Source organism: Protomyctophum bolini (genome assembly GCF_963924005.1).
Source record: "Protomyctophum bolini genome assembly, chromosome: 18".
Taxonomy (NCBI): domain Eukaryota; kingdom Metazoa; phylum Chordata; class Actinopteri; order Myctophiformes; family Myctophidae; genus Protomyctophum; species Protomyctophum bolini.
In genome coordinates, this window is record NC_137879.1 from 21,053,580 (window position 1) to 21,071,300 (window position 17,721).

A 17,721-nucleotide genomic window follows, 5' to 3' on the forward strand; every position below is an offset into this window, starting at 1 on the left:
GATTATGAGTGGGTATCGTCCTAATTCTGCCCTGCATGCATTATTTGGTGTTTCTCGCTGGGTACGGAGAATGGATTTGCAGAATTCTGTGTGTAGGGTCTCAGTTTGGTGTTTATCCCATTTTTCAAGGTCATGGTTTGCTAATGGTCCCCAGATCTCGCAACCATAGAGGGAAATTGTTTCTATCACAGAGTCCAGTATTTTAAGCAAGGTTTTAATTGGGATGTCTATTTTGATGGCATAGAATGCCCTTCTTGCCTTGTCTCTCTGGTCCTTTACAGCTTGGTTGTAGTTCATTGTAAATATACGATTACATGGTCGTATATTTCCTGTTGATTTACCTTATATAATCTTTGAATGTACTGTGTACACTGTGCTAACATGTTTCCATGGACAAGACAATATGCCATATGTGACGTGCATGCCGAATACTAATTGTTTTTCTTTGGTCAATTCCTCATTTTCAGAATGTGACGTCATCGCCCCAGTACTCAACCTTCTTGGAACATATTATCCCTCGCTTCCTTACCTTCCTACAGGATGGAGAAGTGCAGTTCTTGCAGGAGAAACCCACACAGGTAGGCGTGGTAAAGCCAAACATTACATTGAACATCTTGGCCTTTCTTGCTGACGCCCTTATTCGGATTCTTTCTCCCCACCACTGGACCATTCCTGAAGAAGGGCCAAATATTGCATCCAGAAACTAACCCATGGTATTGCTAAGTATTGTTTTGTGCTTTGCAGCAATTGAGGAAGCTGGTACTGGAGATCATTCACCGCATTCCAACCAATGAGCATCTCCGACCACACACCAAGAACATCTTGTCGGTGATGTTTCGCTTCCTGGAGGTACGGTGGGATTTCGCAGCTTGACACAATTTTTGTGTCTACTGCAAATTAATTTACATACACGTTAAAGGACAGAGTGATTTCGAAAACATATATAAATAGCCTCAACACTGTTTCAGGTAGATTTAATGTCCTGTGTGTGTGTGTGTGTGTGTGTGTGTGTGTGTGTGTGTGTGTGTGTGTGTGTGTGTGTGTGTGTGTGTGTGTGTGTGTGTGTGTGTGTGTGTGTGTGTGTGTGTGTGTGTGTGTGTGTGTGTGTGTGTGTGTGTGTGTGTGTGTGTGTGTGTGTGTGTGTGTGTGTGTGTGTGTGTGTGTGTGTGTGTGTGTGTGTGTGTGTGTGTGTGTGTGTGTGTGTGTGTGTGTGTGTGTGTGTGTGTGTGTGTGTGTGTGTGTGTGTGTGTGTGTGTGTGTGTGTGTGTGTGTGTGTGTGTGTGTGTGTGTGTGTGTGTGTGTGTGTGTGTGTGTGTGTGTGTGTGTGTGTGTGTGTGTGTGTGTGTGTGTGTGTGTGTGTGTGTGTGTGTGTGTGTGTGTGTGTGTGTGTGTGTGTGTGTGTGTGTGTGTGATTTGCTTTGGGCATCTTTCGCTAATGCAACCGCGAACTGAGCCCAATATTGATTTTTATTTTTTGTCTGTTCTCTGTGTAGATGTCAAATGTGAAGCCTTAACCTGTCTGCTTTATTTGGGTGGTTTTCCAGATTGAGAGTGAGGAGAACGTGCTGATCTGCCTCCGCATCATCATTGAGCTGCACAAGCAGTTCCGTCCTCCCATTTCTCAAGAGGTGCGACTCGTCCCTGTTCCTTTTTCAAAGAAAAGTTTCCTTTTTTGGGGGGTTTGCTTTATCCCATTTAGGCCTGACGTTGAAATAAAAAAAACGTTCGCTCTGAAAGAATATATACATATTCAAAGATTTGTGCCGCATTTTTAAGATTTTTCAAAAATAGCAGACCTACAATGATGAGCTATGAGCTTGTAGATCTGCTATTTTCCAATAGGTAAAGTATAACAGAATGCTTGAAACACCAAAAGGGGTTCCCTCCCAAAATGGGTTATTACGGGGCTGATGTATATATTTGCCGTGCCCAATATAGAGAATTCCTCCTCATAGGCCTAACTAGGTTAAAAGAAAACTTCAGACATGCACGAATGATGAGTTTGCTCTTGTACTATAGGCTCGCAAGGGGATTTGCAAACGTAATATATTTTTTTTAATGGGCGTAAACCTTTCTTTCAGATTCATCATTTTCTGGACTTTGTGAAACAGATTTACAAAGACCTGCCCAAAGTTGTCGTAAGTACAACCTGGGATGCCTTTTTGTTTTTTCCTTTTCACCTCTTTTACTCTATTACTATTCCCACACCTCTGCTTCATTTATTCAGTTTCCCTCCACTCTTTCTTTATACAGTACCTGATTGATTCCTCATTCATACAGGATGATGCATTTATTCGCAGTGAAAAATTGGCCTTTTTCAGAATCAAAATGGCATTGCCTTATTTCTGTTTAACATTTGCATTGTTTATGAATTATACTATATATTATTTACAGTTTCTTCAGCCTAATTGGAACTGTAACCAAATAATCGCCTGGTGCAGGCCGGTGCGAAAATAAATAAAAGCCTACTGCCATTAGCTGCCTGGTTCCTTTTCAACGACCGGCGTCCAAGTCGACTTTGCCTATTAAACGTTTGCACTGATTATTTTATTATATTATATCTTTCATGCATGCACACACTCACTAAATGCTAACATCTCAGCCTAATATCTGCATTCTGTAATATGCACAAACGTACCAAAATCAGTTTGAAACTTGAACAGATTTATAGCAAACAGATAGACCCAATACATTCTCAATACAATACAGGAATGTTTAGTTTATGGATATGTGTAGCTAACTAGCTATGCTCAGCAGGGGGCAATGTGATGAGAGCGATACACTTTAGTCCAGATGAAAGGTACGTGTGTGTGTGTGAGAGAGCGAGTGTCTGTGTGTCTGTCTTGGATGGATGTACCTTTCAATCAATCTGGGTGCTGAAAGTAAAACTGATAAGATCTGATAGCCCCCACACACTGCTGAGCAAAGCAGTTACAGTTTAACATTTGCATTGTTTATGAATTATACTCATGATACAAATGACAGTTCAAAAATACATATTTTCGTCTAAATTAATTGTACGAAATACATGTCCTTGATGTGTAAGGAGGACCTTTATTCTGTACTTTACCTCCACCATCTCCATCTCTAATTCCCTGTCACCTCTCTCTATTCAATCTCCCTCTCTGTCTCTCAATACTAAATTGTCTTTCCAATCTCTCCTATCAATCCTCCCTCCATGTCTCACCATCACGTGTCTTGTCTCCCACCTACGTCTGCTGCACTCAACTTCTAAATTCTCCCTAATGACTCTTCTGTCTGCTACTTTGTTTTCCATTAAACCTGCCCTTTCCATGTTCTTCCACTTGCAGCTCTCCACACCAGCCTTTCTCTCTTGTTCATTCTCTTGCTACAATTCTAAAAATCTATTTCCTCTAACCGTTGTTCTCCTTTATGACCAGGCTCGTTACTTTGAGAACCCCCAGGTGATAGCAGACAACACAGTTCCCTCTCCAGAAATGGTGGGTATGATCACTTCAGTGCTGGTGAAGACCGCTCCTGAACGGGAGGACAGTGAGACGAGAACGGTGAGCTCGCTATATAAACCGATTTCTCAAAGACTGGCTCACAGTCACTTACAATCTGCATTAATACACTGTGCAGGAGGAAATAAAGACAACCAAATCAGTCATTTGTAACACCACTCGCTTGCGACCGCTGGAGCATAAAATGAAGCCTCACTTTACAGGCCATATGCAACCATTAGTAACTTTACATGCAGTATCTCATAGCCATTTCATTAGTAAAAATTCATATTTAGATGCAGTGGTTGGTTGGTACATAATCAAATCCACAGCAATAGTTTGTCCTCCTTTTTGGCTATATCGCTGGTAACCACTGGATGGCACCAGCACACCATGTAGTCACAAACGGAAACATCATAAAACATGGCTCCTGCTTAGATGGATAAAAAAAAATCACAATCCTCAGAACAGATCAAACAGGATTACTTTACTAATTAATGTGTTTTTTCTAGTTGTATTACAATCCCTTTATTCTCAAAATAAAGGCATATACAGGCTTTCGCTACACAGACCATACATCGACATTCAAAGCACAGTAACGGTGCAAATATTTACTAGCAGCAGGCTACACTCACCCTGAACATGCAACATTGTGCCACAAACATATTCATTCAGTTATGGTGGAATACAGTTGTAGAAGGGGGGGGGGGGGGGGGGGAGTTTTCAATCAGGGTGTTGAGTTCTGTGAACATGTGTGTAAAACTAACTTAATTTGTGACTCACTTTCCACCTTTAGCACACCATCATACCACGGGGGTCCTTGTCTCTCAAAGTTCTGGCTGAGCTGCCCATTATAGTGGTGTTGATGTACCAGGTACTACTCATCAGAGGTGGTTAGGCTATGCATTCGTTTCACAACTGTACTGCAGACTTGTACTATTATATTGTAATCCAACAGTAATGTCTTTAAATCGATTAGTTGACAGACCGTTCCTTGCAAAGAGAAGAAAAACCTTTAGAATTGTATTTTCCTGGTAAATGTTTTGGGGGTTGGAGCCAAATTGAGGCTCTAGTTCAGTAAGCATGGAGTAAAACATTGGCAAGGCGCCTTAGGTTTTATTGCAGTATAATGTTGAAGTGTGAAGTGTTCGAAATAAGATTTGTTTGATATACGTGGAGGTTATAACTTATATTCCCGTGTTTGCTTTCAGCTGTACAAACTAAACATCCACAATGTGGTGTCAGAGTTTGTCCCACTCATCATGAACACCATCATGCTTCAGGTGTCTCCACAGGCCAGGTATTTGTGTGTGTGTGTGTGTGTGTGTGTGTGTGTGTGTGTGTGTGTGTGTGTGCGTGCCTGCATGCCTGCGTTCCTATGCCCTTTCTTGCGTATATACATTGTCATATGCCATAGTCTGGGATGGGGATCAAACTTTTTACTTTATTTTTAGGAATGTTTTAGGATAATTGATTTGACTGCTGCGCTATTTTGTTCTGAAATGGTCGAAATTGGCTTAGCAGGGAGGTTAACACTGGGTAGGAAGAGCGTTTGCATTAAGCATTCCAAGCAGGAACATAGTGGAGCTGAGCTAATTTAGAAAAGTAGAAGTCTGGCAGTAACGGCCCGGCACAAACAATCGCCCTCCCTTGTGTGATACGGCTTGTAATTTCAGCCTCTATAATTGGCACCTTAAACGATGACGATGCAAAATCATAACCCGCTGTGATGGGGCTCTGACTAAACGCATTGTTTGCAAATGTGTGCTTGAACAATGTCATATTCTCCAAAGGCAACACAAGCTCTATAACAAAGAGCTGTATGCTGATTTCATCGCTGCTCAGATCAAGACCCTGTCTTTCCTGGCCTACATAATCCGTATTTACCAGGTACGTCTGTTTCCCGGCTAAAAATACTGTGTCCACTGAGGGTTTTAAATGTAGGCCAAATATATATTTATTGATTTGATAATTATTATGAAATGTATTGTACACAGCATTTCGTTTTAGAGGATAGTTGATGTTGTTCGTGTAGAATAGCAAAAAATATAATCCTAGTATGATAGGAACATTATGGTATAATAACATTATGCTATAATAACGGTCTATCCTGTGTGTGTGTGTACGTCCGTTCTATCAGGACCTGGTGGGGAAGTACTCTCAACAGATGGTGAAAGGTATGCTGCAGCTGCTATCCAACTGTCCCTCAGAAACTGCACATCTCCGTAAGGAGCTGCTCATTTGCTCATTGCTGCCAAACACATCCTCACCACCGACCTACGCAGCCGTAAGTCCACATGTGCACATACAGTCATGTACAGTATGCAGACACAGACATACACCATACAGTACCATGTTCAACCTTTTGCCTGTTCCCTCAATCTTCACCCTTCAGTATCTTACAGGTTTGTGAATCGCAGGCAAACTTAAATTATATATCTTCAAATGAATGACGAGCTGTGACCAGCTATTTCTTTGCATTTTAATATTTTCAGTAATTTGTCATTGTACGCCTGTTTGGCGATACCATATCATGAACAGTATCTAGGAACGCGTACTTAAAAAGTTCATCTCCTTTTTTATTTTGCAGAGTTCATACCTTGCATGGACAAACTTTTCGATGAATCCATCCTGATTGGCTCCGGCTACACTGCTCGGGAGACTCTCCGGTAAGTGCACAAGTGTGTGTCTACAGTACACGCGCACGCAGACGAGCATGCAATCGTGATCATGCTTGCGTGAGCCTGTTGGTGTCAGAACTCCGCTTCCACCCCTTGTGATCGCTCCCTCCAGGTGTTGACCAAGCAGTCGTAGCATAGTAATGAAGCATTGAAGCGCTCAGGGGAGGCCGTCTGGAGCACTGCACCACAACTCAGCGGCTGTCAGCCCACGGCTGCAGAACGTGCATCCTCTCTCCGGAGGGGGAACGTTTTTTTTGTTGTGTCAGACATCCTCCCCCTTGTTGGGGTTGACATCACATCCTTCCAGCCCCCTCAACCCTCCTAAGCTACGCTAACCATCTCATTAACGCATTAACTGTCATAACTTGTTAGTTATGGGTAGGTAGGGTACGAGACGGCAAGATGAGACCTGGCAGTGCTGTCGATATCAGCCATTAACTCACCTTCTCGTGCTTTACCTCTTCCCTCTTCTCATTTCTTTGTCTCCCTGTTTTTTCTCTCCTCCTCAATTCATTTTATCTTTTTGGCTTGTCTTGATCTTCATATCACCTCTCTGTGTCTCTTTCCTGAGTGAGTTCCATCCTGGCCCCCGCTTCTCAAATCAAGTCAAGCCTCTAGTCTGTTGTCTTCACTGCTGTCACTTCTTCTTTTATCCATCCCCTCCCCTCCACCCATTTGTGTAAAGGTCAGAGGAAGACAGTAAGCTCTCTGTGCTAAGGCAAAGTCTCCACAAACACCTTTGTTACGTTGTCGAGGTCCAGACTGATGTTTTTGGGGTTCACGTCAAAGAATATTCTTTATACTTTGTTTTTGGTTCACCTTTGTGATATTGAAATGGATACAATGTTTTAAAATATATTTGTCCTTTTATAGGGCTGCACAATCAAGCATGAATTGCTCTATATTATGTTTTTTACAGTTAATAATGGAGTTGGGCATTGTCTGAGACATTCCAGCTCTCAGTCCTTCAGGCCTTGGCCCATTCAGTCATGAGTTACAAAAAACATCTTTGAGGCTTACCTGACAGAATAACATCACACTTTAGTTTCCTATATTCCGAGTCTATTTTTCTGTTTTTTCCTATCCTTTATTTAATAGAGTAGAGTAGAGTAGAGAGAAGGGAGACGTGACATGAGGGGAGATGGAGCCAAACTTGGTCACTGTGTTCACTAGGCACATTATGATCTAGTGCAGGGGTGGGCAACTTTGACGATGGAGAGGGACAATATTTTTTCCACCCAGAGGGCCACAGTGCATATTAATAGCAAAAATAGCCGATCTACATGCTCAAAACGTGTTGCAATGCTAGTCATTTAATACTAGTCATGAAGTAATTAAAGCGGGTTTGGAATTGTAACAGCTGAAATCAATACTATATCGGTATTCTGATATTAACATGCAGGCCGCATTAAGTGAAGGTGGGGGCCGCATGTGGCCCCCGGGCCGCCAGTTGCCCACCCCTGATCTAGTGTGAAGAGACACCAGCCACCCCAGATTTTTCAGTAACATCTCCTAAGGCACAATTAGTTAAAATAAATATTGTACTGAAGTTTTCATTTCACAATTTGTGTTTCACATTGAATGTCTCTAGGTCGTCCTCAGACAAGCCCTCCATCGTTGCTTCCAGTCATCCTGGTTCTCCATACATCTGGCCAGATCATTTGTACTTGAAGAACCTATTTAAGATGTTTTGTAACTCAAGATATCTCCTGCCCTTGCCTCCATCCAGACCCTTGGCTTACAGCACACTGGCAGACCTGGTGCACCACGTGCGTCAGAACCTGCCTCTGACTGACCTGTCCCTGGCCGTGCAGCTCTTCGCCAAGAACATCGACGACGAGTCCCTTCCCAGCAACATCCAGACCATGTCCTGCAAACTCCTGCTCAACCTGGTGGACTGCATCCGCTCCAAGTCTGAGCAGGAGAACGGCAATGGCCGAGACATCCTGATGAGGATGTTGGAGGTACGTTGTGGGATTCATGTTTCATTTTGATATTGCAGCAGCTGTGTTTTTCCACTGTTGATGCTAGAATGTTGACAGTGTTGTGAAACATGAGATTTCCAAGACAAGAAAAAGAAAAAAATGTTGACAAGGGCACACATTTCTTTATTACCAGACATCTCATTTTTAGTGGGTGATCAGCAATTTTTATAGGCTGAGATGACAGTTTGGCAAATTGTATATTTTTGAGCGGTGCCTCTACTCCATTACGCAGCTATGTATGTATGTATGCATGTCTGTCTGTCCGAGCACAGACAGAGGCAACACTTAAAGTGGCCAGTAGAGTGCATCACAGTACCAGTACAGAGTACAGTACACTTTAAACTTAATACAGTGGACATTTGACAATAACAGATCTACAAGCTCACGTGCTGTGCACGTGCCTGCGTGTGTTAGTTTGGGTGTGTGTGGTTTGTACATACTCAGGCAGGTGCACTACAGCAGTCAGAGAGCTGCTGTGGTGCACTACCCCCCAAGAGGGATAGAGCATGCAGCAAAAGTAAGCTGATGTAATGTTAGCTTGTAGAATAACATAAAATGGAAAGATAAGATATATCTGTGAATCTAATGTGCGAAACAATCAATTATTGTCTTAAATGAAAACATTTCATAGGCTACATATTGATTCTGAAGCACCATGTCTCCGGTTGACGGTTTTGTGTTCTTTAGCTGACTGGATTGAAAATGCAAACCCTGAATACTGTGCAGGTTATGGACCTCCTTTTCCCCCAGTTTATTCATATCCATATGGGGTAAGGGGGAGGGTAAGGGGGAGGGTAGAGACATTTATCTGAGTGACCCATCCTCTCTCTGACTCGGTCTGCATCCATTCAGGTGTTTGTGCTCAAGTTCCACACCATCGCACGCTACCAGCTCGTCACCATTTTCAAAAAGTGCAAGCCGCAGTCGGAGATGGGCGTGGTGGAGCCAGTAGCGTTGCCGGGCGTCCCCGCCACCCCAACACCGTCCACAACACCGGCCCTTCCTCCCCCCGCCCCACCCACCCCCGTCACCACGCCGGCACCACCAGCTCCCGCCACACCCTACGACCGGCCGGGGGAGAAGGAGGACAAGCAGACGTTCCAGGTGTCGGACTGCCGCAGCCTGGTCAAGACACTGGTCTGCGGTGTGAAGACCATCACTTGGGGCATAACGTCGTGCAAGGCGCCCGGAGGTGAAGGGATGGGACAGATGCCCTGGCTTTCTATGCTCTGCTCACTCATGCTATTAACTGTACTTTAGGGCTGCAACTATTGAATATTTCAATTGATTACCTTTTTATAATCAACTTTAATTGACTAGTCCGATTAACCACTTAAAGGACGAAGTAGCGGTGAAGTAGATTATCTACTTGTAGATCAGCTGCAGATTTGCAATTTTTCTTTTTGTTTTCTTTGCTTATAGCATGGCATTGGTGCGCTATATGAAATGTTGACCTGTCAAGCTAACTTCCCTTTCCTGCTTCAATTCCCAGAGGCACAGTTTATTCCCAACAAGCAGCTCCAGCCCAAGGAGACACAGATCTACATCAAACTGGTGAAGTACGCCATGCAGGCCCTGGACATCTACCAGGTACGACCAGAACAGTGCAGAGACTTGGCGGCACGCCCCCATTCTGGCCATGTTTTAATAGTCGAACATTGAAAAAACAAACAATAAAAGACAAATATTCAATGAAAATAGCAGATCTACAAGATAATAATGCATTGCAACGTGACACATTCTGAGCTAATACATTGGCTATATTCGGCAAATAATTGGTGTAGAGGGGGCAAAATAGGGGTCTACGGTCAGGTGGACTCATATGGGGTATAGGTGGTTGTATGTCATAACAATGTGTCCACCGTGAGCGACCCAGTGTTGTAGCAGCATGGTGTCACAGCGCCCCATCACCCTCTTGGCTAGGTACAGGTTGCCAACAACCAGCAGACTTACATCCGGGTGGCCAACTGCCAGACGGTGCGCATGAAGGAGGAGAAGGAGGTGCTGGAGCACTTCGCCGGCGTCTTCACCATGATGAACCCGCTCACCTTCAAGGAGATCTTTCAGACCACGGTGCCCTACATGGTGGAGAGGATTTCTAAGAACTACGCGCTGCAGGTAAGCAGTGATTATTTTGACACCAATGGGTCGTCATGCAACTCCTTGCAACCAAACGGTTGCGAGTAGATGGCGACCCATTGGTGTGGTTTGGGCCATTGAATTGAACCAGTTGAATCACTTGGGTCGACGTGGAACAGGACATATCACACCGCTGGGACGAACGCTAAAACCGTCTCGTCCGTCTCGACCCTTTGGTGTGGTTTGGCTACCTTTTTCCCACTGGGTGACTGAATAAAAATGCAATGAAAACGAAGCTATGACTAAAACTATTATGACTAAATATATTGACAATATCTTCAACAAATAGATTAAAATGTTATGGAGGCTCAGGGACTAGTGGACAAGAGAACTAAAAGAGATGTCATTTTATGTTTGGTTGTGCTCTGAAAATATTTTCAGTGTAAAAGTGTAAAAAGGCATCCCGAAATACATTTTAGTCAACCAAATCAACTGTAGATTTAGTCAATCTTAATAATAATCACAATAGTATGATATTTAGTCGACTAACATAATGCTAACACTAAAGCATTTCACATGACTAAAATATGACTAAAACTAAATTTACTTTATAAATCTGTTTATAATGATTTATTTGAATGTTTATATGAAATGTATACAAAAAAAGGCTTCACTTGATGATGCTTGAACTTCACCTGTTGTGTCCCAGATTGTGGCAAACTCATTCCTGGCCAACCTGTCGACGTCAGCCCTGTTCGCCACCATCCTGGTGGAGTATCTCCTGGAGAGGCTCCCTGAGATGGGCTCCAACGTGGAGCTGTCCAATCTCTACCTCAAGCTCTTCAAACTGGTGTTTGGCTCAGTGTCGCTGTTTGCCGCTGAGAACGAACAGATGCTCAAGGTAAAACGTCCAAGTTACTATAAATTACAATCTGTCTAGTTATTGTTATTGACTATAATAGAACATTGTCAAAGAATAAAGAGAACGATCCATCATACTTCCATGTCTCCATTTCCCCAGCCGCACCTCCATAAGATAGTGAACAGCTCCATGGAGCTGGCCCAGTCGGCCAAGGAGCCATACAACTACTTCCTGCTTCTCAGAGCTCTCTTCCGCTCCATCGGCGGAGGCAGCCATGACCTGCTCTACCAGGAGTTCCTGCCCCTCCTTCCCAACCTTCTGCAAGGTGAGACATACGCCGCTGTCTGTTTGCTGTCTGAACTTGAACATGAGTCTAACTACACTTGGGTCAGTCCTTGAATCTGGAATATAGCGAGCTGTATTATGAAAGTGTTCTTGGGTGTCGTATCACTGCACTCTTTTATTGTGAAACTGTTTATTAAGCTAAAAATGTAAAAAAACAATTACACATTATTTAGTTCCCCAATATTAATTGGTAAGCTTAATAAGCCCCTTTCCCATTATTTATCTATATACGGTGTATGTATGTATATATATATATATATATATATATATATATATATATATATTTTTTTTTTACAGAACTCATTCTGAGATTCCTCACTTATATTCGTATTCCACTTTCCTTCATGTCCTCCAGGTCTCAACATGCTGCAGAGTGGTCTCCACAAGCAACACATGAAGGACTTGTTTGTGGAACTGTGTCTGACGGTGCCAGTCCGCCTCAGCTCCCTGCTGCCCTACCTGCCCATGCTAATGGACCCGCTGGTCTCTGCGCTCAATGGCTCTCAGACACTGGTCAGCCAAGGACTCCGCACACTGGAGCTGTGTGTGGACAACCTGCAGCCTGACTTCCTGTACGACCACATACAGCCTGTCAGGGCTGAGCTCATGCAGGTAAGCCTTGGTGGAATTTCTTATTGATATAAGTTGTTTTATCATAAACCAAAACATTGGTGGCTAGCTTACTGGGTGCCCGGACCGCTAGGCCGGCCCGGGCCAGTGGCTAGCTTTCTTGGTGAAATATATAGCAATGAGCAGTTTTGCCACGACTAGCAGCTGTGTGTGTTATTGGTGTATATTTAAGGCCAGTTTACATTAAAGATTTACGATGAGACGAGTTGGAGCATTCGACAAATTGCTAAAGAATTCAACAACGTGGTCTGCAACATTCTAAAACCACCCTGTTTAGAAAGCAAAACCCCAGTTATCTGTTTCCATAATTACGGCTCATTCTAAAATTAATTATTTGTGTAGATGGTGGTCTTACTTGATGACAACTGACACAGCTAATGTTTGGAAACTCAATTAATGCAATTCAGCAGAAGGCATCTGCCAACTTCAGACATTCTGAGATGAGCTAGTTCACGCCACTGCAATTATCCACTGCAGTCTGCAATGTTGTAATGATTTTGTCACGTCATTAATTTTTGATCTAAACTGGGCTTAACACCCTGAACACGCACGCACACAACCCCCCCCCCCCCCCCCCCCATCCTATAATCTCTCCCATTCTTGGCTATTTTCTGCAGGCCTTGTGGCGTACACTACGCAACCCAGCAGAGACCATCTCTCACGTGGCCTATCGGGTGCTGGGGAAGTTTGGAGGTAGCAACAGGAAGATGCTGAAGGAGTCACAGAGGCTTCAGTATGTGGTGACAGAGGTCCAGGGACCCAGCATCAAGGCTGAATTCACCGACTGCAAGGCCTCCATCCAGCTGCCCATGGAGAAGGTAGGACTGGTGACACCATTGATCAGTATGTAGGTTTTGGTTTGGTTTTGCCTCTTGTTTATGGCTGAGACAATAACCACATTACCGCAACCGGGATGTGATGCATACTGTTGGTTGGGGCTCATTAAGGTCTACTCATAGTCCTGTTTTCGGTGATGAGGTGACCACCGCTGTCACCGAAAACTACAACATGACGTCACTGAGCCGTGGTGAAGAGATAACCACCGCTCTCCCCAGCCCTTCTCTCTGTTTTTGAGTGGTGCAACCACTCCAAAAAACAGCAATGTCCGTGGCTATGTGGCTATGTGTGTGGCTATGTGACTATGAGTATCAGTAAGGGCGCTGTTGTGCCAGAAATGGAGAGAGAGATAGTGTTGCACTGTTGCCTATAGTGCTAATTACAGAGAGAGAGAGGCAGGGAGGGAGGGGAGTTGCACCACTCACCACCGTGGTTATCGAGACTCGTCCCAAAACAGAGCAGCGGGAGAACGAGAGAACAAAGAATTGAAATAGTAGAGACAGCGACAGAAATAGAATAGGAAAGGACCAGAAAGGAATAGAATGGAGGCAGATAGGCAGTAGAGAGAAAGCAGAGAGAAAACGAATTTGAGGAAGTGTTGGCCATGGAGGGTAGGAGATAATTATGATGAGCAAGGTGATGGACTATGAGCGGTGAGGTCAAAACCACCGTTCTGGTGAAGAGGTGACCACCTCTTCACCTACATCTGGACTATGAATATGAATAGGGCTTTAGTCATTACCGCTATTTATTTTATTCATATATGTTCTTTTTTTGGTGGTGAAAGTTGTACATTCTACATAACAATGAGCAGGCCTTTTAGTTGTGGCACAATGTCTCAGCTCAGTCAGCTGTACTGTTTATTTGATTTGAAAGAAGGATAATGCCTTTCAATGCTTTCAAACAAATGAGTTGGACCTTTCATGATTTGTGGCATGGCATTTCAAGACATCCTTCTGATTCTTCCGTTAAGTCGCTCATGGAGTACTGAAGAGGAAAGTTTAGCAGTGACATCACTCTCATACACAACTTCGAAACACTTCCAAGTTCCAATAGCTCTTATCCATTCCCTTTACCTTTTTTTGTATTTCAATTTGGGAAAGGAAGGACAGAAGCATGCACGAGAACGACTCACATTCTCTGTGATTGCTTTGTAGCGAGGGCAATGGATCCTTGTCATCTGGCTGGTGTGTGTAGGTGTGTGACTTTGTGTCTTGCGTGTGTGTGTGTGTGTGTGTGTGAGAGCCTGTACATTTTAGTGCGTTTGTGAGAGAGGAGACTGCGTGTGTTCCCCAGGTAATTAAATCTATCATAGCTCCCTCATCCACAGTCAGTAATCATCAATCTCGTGCGGGCCTCCATGACGCCATTATTTACTCTCACTAATGGCCTCTCCCTCTCTCCTGCGTCTGCCATGGGCAAAACACACATACAGACAACCCTTAGCAGAGACACACACTTGAATACACAACACCGATACCAGTAGCAGCATAGGCTCCGGCGAACTGCAGATAGATGTAGAGATGATGAAGTATAAGCACAAGTACTATCATTTCAATAATTGTGTTTGCCTTTCAAGATGGATGCCACTGATGCCATCCCTGGTACATGACTCTTTAAACCCTCCCCATGTCAAAATGTATGTAGAGTACATCCTGAGATGTAATTTCATTAGTGTTTGTGTGTGAGTGCCATTGGCTGCAGCTGTACAAAAGAACAACTTTGATCTGTCCCTTAGGATTAACACAACTGATAGAATCCTTTTCTTATCATTTCCATAAATATACGGCATGCCTGTTTTTCCACTCGTATATACTGTAATATTCAGTGTGTAATGGTGATTTTCTTTCCGGTACCACAGAACGTCACCTGCACGCATACGCGTGCGCTGTGCGTCGTGTGTGCATCGCGGCATGCGTGGTGTGCACCGAACAGCTGATAGCCTAAGCCTATATTGTTTGTTGTGTAGTCTAGTATGAGAGTTTTAGACACACAAACACAAAAGTAGAGTTAAAATAATCAGACAACATTCTTTACTGCACAGTAGCGTTACCATGCCTAAGCTCGGACGCAAACTAGATTCACGCCTTGGCACGGTGTGAAAATAGGGTGGGGGGGAAGCCAGTAAACCCAGACAACTCAGCACTGGGTACTTGGTGCGTCTTGGAAATGGTTAGGTGCGTCTTCTCTTGAATCTAGGGGGACGCGTTCTGTTCCTGTTCCCGTACCTGCGTGTGCACGTCACAATTGTTTTGGTACCACGGTGTGGTACTGCGTTCTACGAGCATGACACCACTGATAATATTCCGACTCGTCCCATACTTAGGCATGAACTTAAAAGAATGCATTTAGGCTCAAATTATATGAACTGCACATTTTTTAAAACACAAATCAGCTCATCTTGACCTATTGAATAAGTGAGAAATGCTCTAACCATAGCTTAAATTCAGCGCTATAAACTGCCCTGAAGGACAGGTGCACTCTCATTTCTCAAGCTGTTAACATTATTCGAAATGACAGCTTCCACTAAAAGGCATTGTCTGAGTGCTGTGTGCCTCAGTGTGTGTGCTTATGTATGTGTGACTGTGCATGAGAGAAAATGGAAAAGCAATCAAGATCAGATGACACTTATTAGACTATATTTCCTCTCTTCAAGGTATTGCGCCAATCAAAAATACTCCCAGCGGAAATAAGGCACACAAGTCTGAAAATGAATTTTCTTGCCCTCTCACATTTCTGCCTCTTCCTGCCCTTCATCTGCCTCCCTATGCTATTTTCTTTCACACCAATTCCCTTTTCCCACCTTCTCTTGCTCAATTTCCTTTGTTTTTGCATCATTCCTCATGGTCTGTCCCTGCAAAACACCTCAGAGATATTACTCAAACTTCAACCACTTTCAACCTTGCATCCATATTTAAGGCATACCATTATAATATAGGAGAACATTTTCCCCAATTTGTATTTATTTATTCTATTATTATTAAAATGTCTTTGAAAACATTCAAAATATGTTGCGTAACAAAAAATGATCTACAATCTCAAGCCAATGAGCCAAAGCCTTTTTGATGGTAGAATGTAGAATGCCATGGGTTTCTTTATTTCCTCGTCTGCATGGAGAATCTTTGCCCCGAGCCTTCCACGTCTAAGTCGGTCCCGTTATATTGTGCCTGAGTACGTGTCAGAGACCCTGGTCCTTTAAAATATCTGGACACGTCGACGATTCAATTATGAAGCACCCCCTTATTTCATCTTCACGCCTTCTGTTTCTGAGTGGCGTTAATGGGTTCATTTTCCCCCTTCTTAAGTGCCCGGTCGGCATAGCTTGTCAGCCCATAATCTGGCAGTTCTAATGGTCTCAACTCTGCTACATTTAGGCAGCTCAGGCTACCCCCTCCTTGACATAATAATAATAAGAGTTAAGGCTGTAACCCCGCCAACGTTTCCTTTATAATAGACATGGCTGATAGGCCAGCCATGCAGGTCAACGAGAACGCCCACCAAGCCTACAAAATCCTTGTAGGATGTTCTGTTAAATATAAATGTTCACCAATCATGCTTACTGCTGTGCGTAGTCACCCCCCAAAGGCCCATTCTGAGCCAGGAAAAACCCTGACTCATTCCGGAGAAAAATGGAGGCAGAAAGACATGATTCCTGATGTCCATAAAAATTGCCTGACTTTACTGTTCATTAGGAAAGCCCCTGGGCCCGTTTACAGTAATTCCCTGTACACGATAAGATCACAGAGATATTTTTTAAAAGCACCCTCGGAGCACCTGCTGTGCTCCGCTGATTTTCTGCCTGTTTCCAACATGACAGCCATGTAAACACACGCACAATGTAATTTACAGCTAAACATTGTGAGAAATAGACGAAGCAGTACCCGAAAATAGATTCGATTTGATCAACTCATTCACTTGTTTTCCGACTGTGCTGCAGCTGGGCAGGCGCGGCCAGCGCGATACTTATGGGAATACTTTCATTACCAAGCAATGAAATACAAGTCATTTTGTTGTGTTTTGGGTCAATTTATTAAGAAGTCGTGTAATAAGTGGGATAATGTTTGGCTGAGTGGTCATTGCTTATATATAAATTAATCACCTTCAGGCTAATTAATCAGCCTGTCGGTGATTTATCTATAAACAATGACCACTCAGCCATACATTATCCCTTACTGTACATAAAGGGGCACCCATGCAACTGGAGACATACCATCAATGGCGTGAAATTACAGATTCATTATTCCATTATTATTCTCCCGTTGAGGATGTGTCGAAGACATGATCAAAGGCAGAATTATTTACGGACACGATCAATAGGTTGTTTGGACATAATAGTTAGCTGCAGGACATGCCATGGTTAAAACCTATTATTTTTGTCCATGATCATGCAGTGTTTCGAGAATATTGGCAATGAGTTACCTGATGAAGGTCAGTTGGACTGAAATGTTGTACTCGCAATAAAACATGCCTGCTGCCTGCTCGTACGCACCTGTGCAAAAGGACCTTTCTGTAAGAGATTTCCGTCAGTAAAAATATAAAATTATCACAATAAATTTTGCCAACTGCATTTGTCCCCTCTTCTTCTCCGTGTTTTCATCCCCCCCACCCCCCCAAAGGCGATAGAGACGGCTCTGGACTGTCTGAAGAGTGCCAACACAGAGCCCTACTACCGGCGACAGGCCTGGGAGGTCATCAAGTGTTTCCTGGTGGCCATGACCAGTCTGGATGACAACAAACATGCCCTCTACCAGCTCCTTGCTCACCCCAAGTAAGGACACAAGCACATACAGTATATACAGTATTGTATTCTGCTCTACGTACTGATGAAACGTCTGGAT

The 17,721-nt window shown here is 43.6% G+C and overlaps 1 protein-coding gene across 1 annotated transcript in view; it reads left to right on the forward strand.

Annotated features, from left to right (window-relative positions):
- trrap (transformation/transcription domain-associated protein) overlaps nucleotides 1-17,721 on the forward strand; it is a 118,946-nt gene that overhangs the window by 3,301 nt on the left and 97,924 nt on the right. Inside the window, 20 exon segments of the mRNA XM_080788451.1 lie at nucleotides 468-578; nucleotides 745-849; nucleotides 1,545-1,628; nucleotides 2,082-2,138; nucleotides 3,402-3,527; nucleotides 4,261-4,338; nucleotides 4,676-4,764; nucleotides 5,258-5,354; nucleotides 5,605-5,697; nucleotides 5,700-5,751; nucleotides 6,055-6,133; nucleotides 7,875-8,109; nucleotides 8,983-9,322; nucleotides 9,623-9,720; nucleotides 10,060-10,248; nucleotides 10,919-11,110; nucleotides 11,231-11,396; nucleotides 11,772-12,028; nucleotides 12,664-12,864; nucleotides 17,500-17,651. Coding sequence (XP_080644577.1) covers nucleotides 468-578; nucleotides 745-849; nucleotides 1,545-1,628; nucleotides 2,082-2,138; nucleotides 3,402-3,527; nucleotides 4,261-4,338; nucleotides 4,676-4,764; nucleotides 5,258-5,354; nucleotides 5,605-5,697; nucleotides 5,700-5,751; nucleotides 6,055-6,133; nucleotides 7,875-8,109; nucleotides 8,983-9,322; nucleotides 9,623-9,720; nucleotides 10,060-10,248; nucleotides 10,919-11,110; nucleotides 11,231-11,396; nucleotides 11,772-12,028; nucleotides 12,664-12,864; nucleotides 17,500-17,651 — 2,801 coding nt within the window.